The sequence below is a fragment of the Hyla sarda genome, chromosome 5 (genome assembly GCF_029499605.1).
Source record: "Hyla sarda isolate aHylSar1 chromosome 5, aHylSar1.hap1, whole genome shotgun sequence".
NCBI lineage: Eukaryota > Metazoa > Chordata > Amphibia > Anura > Hylidae > Hyla > Hyla sarda.
The window spans coordinates 267,341,257-267,348,411 of record NC_079193.1 but is presented as its reverse complement, the minus strand read 5'-3'; the positions used below and the strand labels follow the sequence as shown (position 1 = coordinate 267,348,411).

Sequence of the window (7,155 nt, the reverse complement as noted above, 5' to 3'; positions counted from 1 at the left end):
GGGACCCACAGCAATCACCCGTATGGGGCCCCGGCTCTCCGGCCAGATAGCATGTGTCGACCACCGCACGAAGTGGCGGCCACAACACGCCCCCTTAATACAAGGCTATGGCAAAGCCAGCGATTGCCGAAGGCAGCACTCCGGCTCTCCCATAGAGTTGTATTGAGGGGACATGTACCCTTCCCACGGACTGCGGTGGCCCAGTATGGGAGGTTGCGGGGGTCCCAGCGGTCAAACCCCCGTGATCTGAAACTTATCCCCTATCCTTCGGATAGCAGATACGTTTTCCAGTCCTGGAGTACTCCTTTATGCTGGCCATAAATTTCAAATAGCTGCTGGCTGATAAACATATATTCTAATCCCCACATAAACATGCAAGCTCAAATGGGGAGAGAGGAGAAAGCCGCTGCCAGACACTTCTCCAAAAACAAAATGATCAGGCTTGTTGAAGTTAACCATGTATATCTGCTGTCTGTAGAGAGTTGGGAGGCCACCACACATTAAATGGTTGTCCCATCCTGTCAAAATTGTATTCTAATGTATATGGCCATAATAAGGCTCATGACTAATAGTTGGAGAATAGGTGAGTATCACATCTTCAAAATCTTATTGCATTACTTTTTTGTGTAAAATTTCTCTCTAGTATAGAAACTAGAAAACAGAAAACCGAAAACAATGCATATTCCTACTTCTACGGTTTACTAGAAGAATATAACCCAGTAACTCAGACGTATGCATATAGAGTGACATTTACCATTGCGTTTCATTAGAAAATGTGTTTAAAAGAAATGTATTATCCCTTTGGTTTTTCTCATGTGCAACATATTTATCCCATTGCAGGAGCGGTTGATAAATTTGGCGCACGTAAGCAAAAAACAATCACTTCAGAACACCATTTTGTATTGTCAGGAAAACTTCTCCAACTTCTCAAAACAAGTAAGAAGCTACATCATAACTGATAAGTGGGTAATGCTGTCAGCTCATTGGTCAAGAACTTTATTGTCTGCTCAGCAACCCCGTACATTCAGGCTTCAGTACCTTCAAGGCCGCTAGCTAGTTTCCATATTAACAGGGCGTGTGACAAGAAGCAAGCGCCATATTGTGATTTATAACTACGCAGTGAGAAAATAGAAACTTAAAACTAATAAAAGTAGGTACATCTCATTATTCTACAAAAGCTCATTATTCTGCTACCCAAGGTCAGTGGCATAATCTGCATAGATCACTGGGCGCTGGCCAGAACTAAGATGAAAGTTAAAGGGGTACTCCGGTGGAAAACTTTTTAAATCAACTGGTGCCAGAAAGTTAAACAGATTTGTAAATTACTTCCATTAAAAAATCTTAATCCTTCCAGTACTTATTAGCTGGTGAATACTACAGAGGAAATTCTTTTCTTTTAGGAACACAGAGCTCTCTGGTGACATCACAAGCACAGTGCTCTCTGCTGAGAACACAGTGCTCTCTGCTGACATCTCTGTACATTTTAGGAACTGTCCAGAGCAGCATATGTTTGCTATGGGAATTTTCTCCTACTCTGGACAGTTCTTAAAATTGACAGATGTCAGCAGAGAGCACTGTGGTCATGATGTCAGCAGAGAGCTCTGTGGTCGTGATTCAGCAGAGAGCTCTGTGTTCCAAAAAGAAAAGAAAAGAAAATCTGTTTAACTTTCTGCGACCAGTTGATTAAAAAAAAAAAAAAAAGTTTTCCACCGGAGTATCCCTTTAACTGAGGCTAGGAATAAACACCAGCCAATGCTATCTTTAGTAAGACAATCTATATATATGTAAGAATACAGGGAATATAGATATCAAAATATAATTTTCCCAACGTGTATGATTCCATCTCCAACTTTTTTACTTCACTGCACAAAAAACTTTCAAATTTTTTTTTTTTTTTTTTTTTAATGCCCTCAACAGCCAGATTTGGGCTAGTGTAAACGTGTAACAAAATTGAAGGCTTTGAGACAAACTTGCAACTTTTTAAAGAATCAGCAACCATTGCAAAGTGAAAAACCAAAAAGTGTGTTTTAGTCCAAATCACTTTAGCAAATTTTGCATAACAGAGACATTTCTGCACCAATAAAAAGTTCTAAAGCCGTTTATAAATTCTCTATAGAGCCATGGGTGTTACACTAAAGACTAATTTAGAGTTCTTCGGGCCAATGCACACTATGGAATGTCCGGGCAGGGATTATATGTGCAACAAGCGCCGCCGGAATGAACGCTTGGACATGCGCCTTCCCCTATGACGGCAATGCAGTTCAGGGTGGAATTCTGCCAAAAGAATGAACCTGAATCCAGAATTGGAATCTTCGTAGCGGAAATTCTGCCGTGTGCATGAGTCCCTATGGGTTTCTATTAGAGATGAGCGAACTTACAGTAAATTTGATTCGTCACAAACTTCTCGGCTCGGCAGTTGCTGACTTTATCCTGCATAAATGAGTTCAGCTTTCAGGTGCTCTGGTGGACTGGAAAAGGTGGATACAGTCCTAGGAAAGGGTCTCCAGCCCACCGGAGCACCTGAAAGCTGAACTAATTTATGCAGGATAAGTCAGTAACTGCCGAGCCGAGAAGTTCGTGACGAATCAAATTTACTGTAAGTTCGCTCATCTCTAGTTTCTATGTATGTGCCTCAAACGGAGATTTCCTAGGACCTAAGCAAGGAAGCATAAGATGAGGAGTGGGTAGAGAGTGCGGCAAAAAGAACCCTTGAGACCGGCGCTGCGACTAATAGGAGTGGTAGGGCTGTAATCCAGGTAGTGGAGGAAGCAATGACGAAGTCCAGGTAGTGATCGAGATCCTCAGCAGGATCATTTATTGACAAAGGATAAAGGATTACGCGTTTCGGGAGGAGCCCTCCCTTCCTCTTTAGTCGCAGCGCCGGTCTCAAGGGTTCTTTTTGCCGCACTCTCTACCCCCATTTCTACAGGACGACTTGGGTCGACTCCTGCAACCCACTGGCCTGACAGCGTCTCTAGGATTGATGGTACCCCATGTTGCTGGGGTTATATGCCTATTCATCCCCTTATTCCCCCCACCTCTTACACATATATATTGGGGTAATACAAGAGGCGCCGCCCGTTGGTCTTTCTCTTTTATACAGATTTAAGATGAGGAGTGTACTTTCTGTATGATCCTCCAGAATATCTTATTGCCCCATATTAATAAGTAAATCAGAAGTAAAGAAAGAAAAATATGATCTAGTCAGCCTCAAAAGACAAAGCAAAGTCATATATACAAGGTTGGGCAGACATCACAGGCGCCATTACACAGCCTGAATACAAGAGATTGTGATTTCTTTGGATGAAAAATCAATGAGGTGACACGGATAATAAATTTATTTGGCATGTAACAAATACTCCAGATGAAGTCATATCCCAAACCCATTGTTCTATTTACCCCTTCAGACGTTCAGTCACGTCAATAAAGAAATATTTCATCACCTCAGCTTCTTGGGAGAAAAGTTGGCTAAATTACAGACTGGAGTAAAGTGCTGAACCTCTAAACTAGTGTTTCCCAGCCAGCGTGCCTCCAGCTGTTGCAAAACTACAACTCCCAGCATGCCCGGACAGCCGTTGGCTGTCCGGGCATGCTGGGAGTTGTAGTTTTGCAACAGCTGGAGGCACGCTGGCTGGGAAACACTGCTCTAAACTATAAGTGTCGTGTGGTTGTGAGATTTATGATGTTTTCTGAACAGTTTATAGTGGCAGCAGGAGACGACAAACAACACTTGGCACAGATAGACGGAATATTGGGAGTTCTACTTACCCATCCATACTTCACCAAAACATCCTTGACCTAATTTAACTTCAAGTCTCAAAGATTCTCTAGGAATTTCCCATGCGTCCTTTGCTAATCCCTGGGTTTGTGGTTTCACGGTGGGGCACACAGTTGTTAACCTATAGCATAAGCCATCAGCATGTTCTTTGTTTGTAAAAAAAAAAATAAAAAAAAATATATATATATATATTTATATATATTAAAGAATGTACAGGAAATATCAGTTGGGAACATGGTAAAATATCAGAAATGTTTAACATTTATTTTTCAGTTTTTATTCACTTGGCATTCAGAGGGAGGGGTCTTGGCACTTGTAAGACTATGGGGGAGATGCATCAAAACCTGTCTAGAGAAAAAGTTGCTGAGTTGCCCATAGCAACCAATCAAATCGCTTCTTTCATTTCTGAAAAATGAAAGAAGCGATCTGATTGGTTGCTATGGGCAACTCAGCAACTTCTCCTCTGGACAGGTTTTCATAAATCTCCCCCTATATTCACATGGTGGAATTTCCGCATAGAAAAGCTGACCGCCGATTTTCCGCAGCAGAATTTGAGTAAAATTTGGATGGAATTCCGGCAGAATTTCTATGCGCTCAAAACCCAGAATTCTGCTGAAATTTAAAGGGGTATTCAAGGATTATTTTTTATTTGACTGTGCTACAGGGACTGTAGGGTTCATAATATAGTGTCTGTACCTGTGTGTGACGGTGGTCTCAATTCGTATGTGAATATTGCCCCAATATTTATTTTTAACAGCATACAAAATTACTCGTGTCCGGGGATTTCCCAGGTTGCAGTGCTACATCACTAGTCAGGTGATCAAAGGGAGCCTGTCCTGCTTCAATTTTGCAACAGCTGTAGGCCCCTGGTTAGAAAACACTGTGTTTCAATGGGTGGGGTGGCTGATGTGTGGGAAGAAGGAAAGTTACCTCAAACTTTCAAACATGGAACTGTGGGATGTGTAGTTTAGAGAACAAAATCCAACAGGAAATACCCAGTTCTGGCAGGTCAGTACAAAAATCACCTTATGCTGGATAACTCCTTTAAAGCCCCATTGACTTTAATTTTGAGGAATTTCATTGAAGACAGGTCTTGTATTTATGCAAAATGTGGAATTTCCACTGTGTGAATGGGACAGAGGAACCCCATTGAACATAATGGGGGAGATTTACCAAAACCTGTGTAAAGGAAGACTGGTGCAGTTGCCCATAGCAGCCAGATGGCTTCATTTATTTTTCACAGGCCTTTTCAAAAATGAAAGAAGCGATCTGATTGGTTGCTATGGGCAACTGCACCAGTCTTTCTCCACACAGGTTTTGGTAAATCTCCCCCAATATGCAGCAAGTTTCGGCTGAATTTCTGGCAGAATCATTTAGTAGAATTCTGTTGTGTGAACATAGCTTAAAGGAAAACTGTCACATATTTTCTCCCGCACTATCCACATGTACTGGTGGATAGTGCGGGAGATGCTGATTAAAACAAACCCTACCTTACCTTGGTCTGATCCGCGCCGCCGCTTGCCCGCAATTGTAGTTTTAATCTCTGTGTATATCCGGCTGTAACTGGCAAAGGTGGGGCTTCTGCGGGCTAACGGACACTGACGTCAGCGCCGCTCATTAATATTCATCCCCCCTCTGGTTAGGAGCAGCGAAGAGAGGGAGAACAGGAGGGATGAATATTCATGAGCGACGCTGACGTCAGTGTCAGTTAGCCCGCAGAAGCCCCGCCTTTGCCAGTTACAGCCGGATATACACAGAGATTAAAACTACAAGTGCGGGTGAACGGCGGCACGGATCAGACCAAGGTAGGGCTCATTTTAATCAGCGTCTCCCGCACAATCCAGCAATGCCTGTGGATAGTGCGGGAGAAAATATGTGACAGTTTTCCTTAAAGTGCCCCCCTTAAACGGTACACATAAAGGGAACACTGTGTTTATGAGGTTTGGGGTCACCAAACTGCCTAAATGAAATCTGCCTGTTTCCACAATGTTACAGGAGTCCATTAAAGCAGTCATATAACAAGTAAATTTAAATGAATAGGAATATCAAAATGCAAAAGACATTCACATACAAATGTAAGAAAATAATGCAATGCGGTGAAAACACACATTACACTAAATATTTATCTAGCGCTATCAAAATGTGCAAAAAGCGAAAAATAAGCAACTCAATGAGAATAAACTAACCACAGTTTAGCTCTTACCAGAGTAGTGTTTTACAAGTTTCTGTAGTGATTCAAATTGTGCCCGTGTAGTGATATAGTATCCTCCATTGTCAAGTTTTCTTATCTTGTAGTGTTTCACATTGTCGCCTCTTGCATCATCCCAGTCACGGATAGATAGTGAAAAAGCTCCTACAAAGAAAAATTGGGAAGAGATTGTACTAATCCAGCATCACAGCATCGTAGGTCTTGTACCAATGATCATAACAAGAAACTTTCCATGCAGATCTGTTCCGGGCAATGCTACAAGTTGGGCTGTGCTCCATAATAGAGATGAGAGAAGTTACAGTGATTCGATTCGTCACAAACTTCTCGGCTTGGCAGTTGCTGACTTTAGCCTGCATAAATGAGTTCAGCTTTCAGATGCTCCGGTGGATACAGTCCTAGGAGACTCTCTCCATAACTACATCCTCTTCCCACCACTAATCTATATAAAGACGGTTATTCTGTTTTATTTTGCTGGCATTGCTCACTTTAAGGATGAGCCCAATAAAGTAAATACTGGCCCATATATATTAATCAGCCTGAAACCCCAATTGTCTGTTTTATCCCATAGCAACTAATCACAGCTCACCTTTCACTTTACAAGAGCTTGTTAAGTTATGAAAGCTGAGCTGTGATTGGTTAATATTGGGAAAAACAGACAATTAGGGTTTCAGGCTGATTGAGAAATCTGGGCAAATATGTTAATACAGGAGGAGTATAATAAAACTTAAGGAATGATATCTGACTGGGTGCTAAAGAGTCCTTTGTACCTCACTTGTAGAAGTCTTTCGCTAACCAGGTAAAGGGTAACTATTTCAAAATGGCAAGCGGCTCCAAGCAACATGTCCTTTCCACTCTGTTTAGCTAAACCTATCGGCTTATGGATTCGCGGATACCATAGACAGTCACTTGCTTTAGCTGAGCAGGAGTAAAAGAACACGGCGCTTGGAGCCACGTGCAGTTGTGAAAGGAGAGTCACCCTTTAACAGCCACGACTGCAGCAAACAAATAACGTTGATCACAAATACTGTTGAGTGAATCTATAATAAAATTTGCCTAGCCAGAATCCAATGAACTTAAAAAATACGTTTCACTCTCTAAGAGCTTCGGATTTCCCGAACTCTGGAACAAGAGAGCCGTGAGTCTCAACCCAAAATTCTCTGGGGATCTG

General features: G+C 42.0%; 1 protein-coding gene across 2 annotated transcripts in view; it reads right to left on the bottom strand.

Moving 5' to 3' along the window:
- Positions 1-7,155, bottom strand: part of YES1 (YES proto-oncogene 1, Src family tyrosine kinase) — a 73,667-nt gene that overhangs the window by 6,916 nt on the left and 59,596 nt on the right. For both annotated transcript variants that reach the window (XM_056521667.1, XM_056521668.1), the window contains exons 6-7: positions 5,982-6,131; positions 3,769-3,924 (exon numbers count right to left, since the gene is read on the bottom strand). In XM_056521667.1, coding sequence (XP_056377642.1) covers positions 3,769-3,924; positions 5,982-6,131 — 306 coding nt within the window. The remainder of the gene's footprint in view (positions 1-3,768; positions 3,925-5,981; positions 6,132-7,155) is intronic.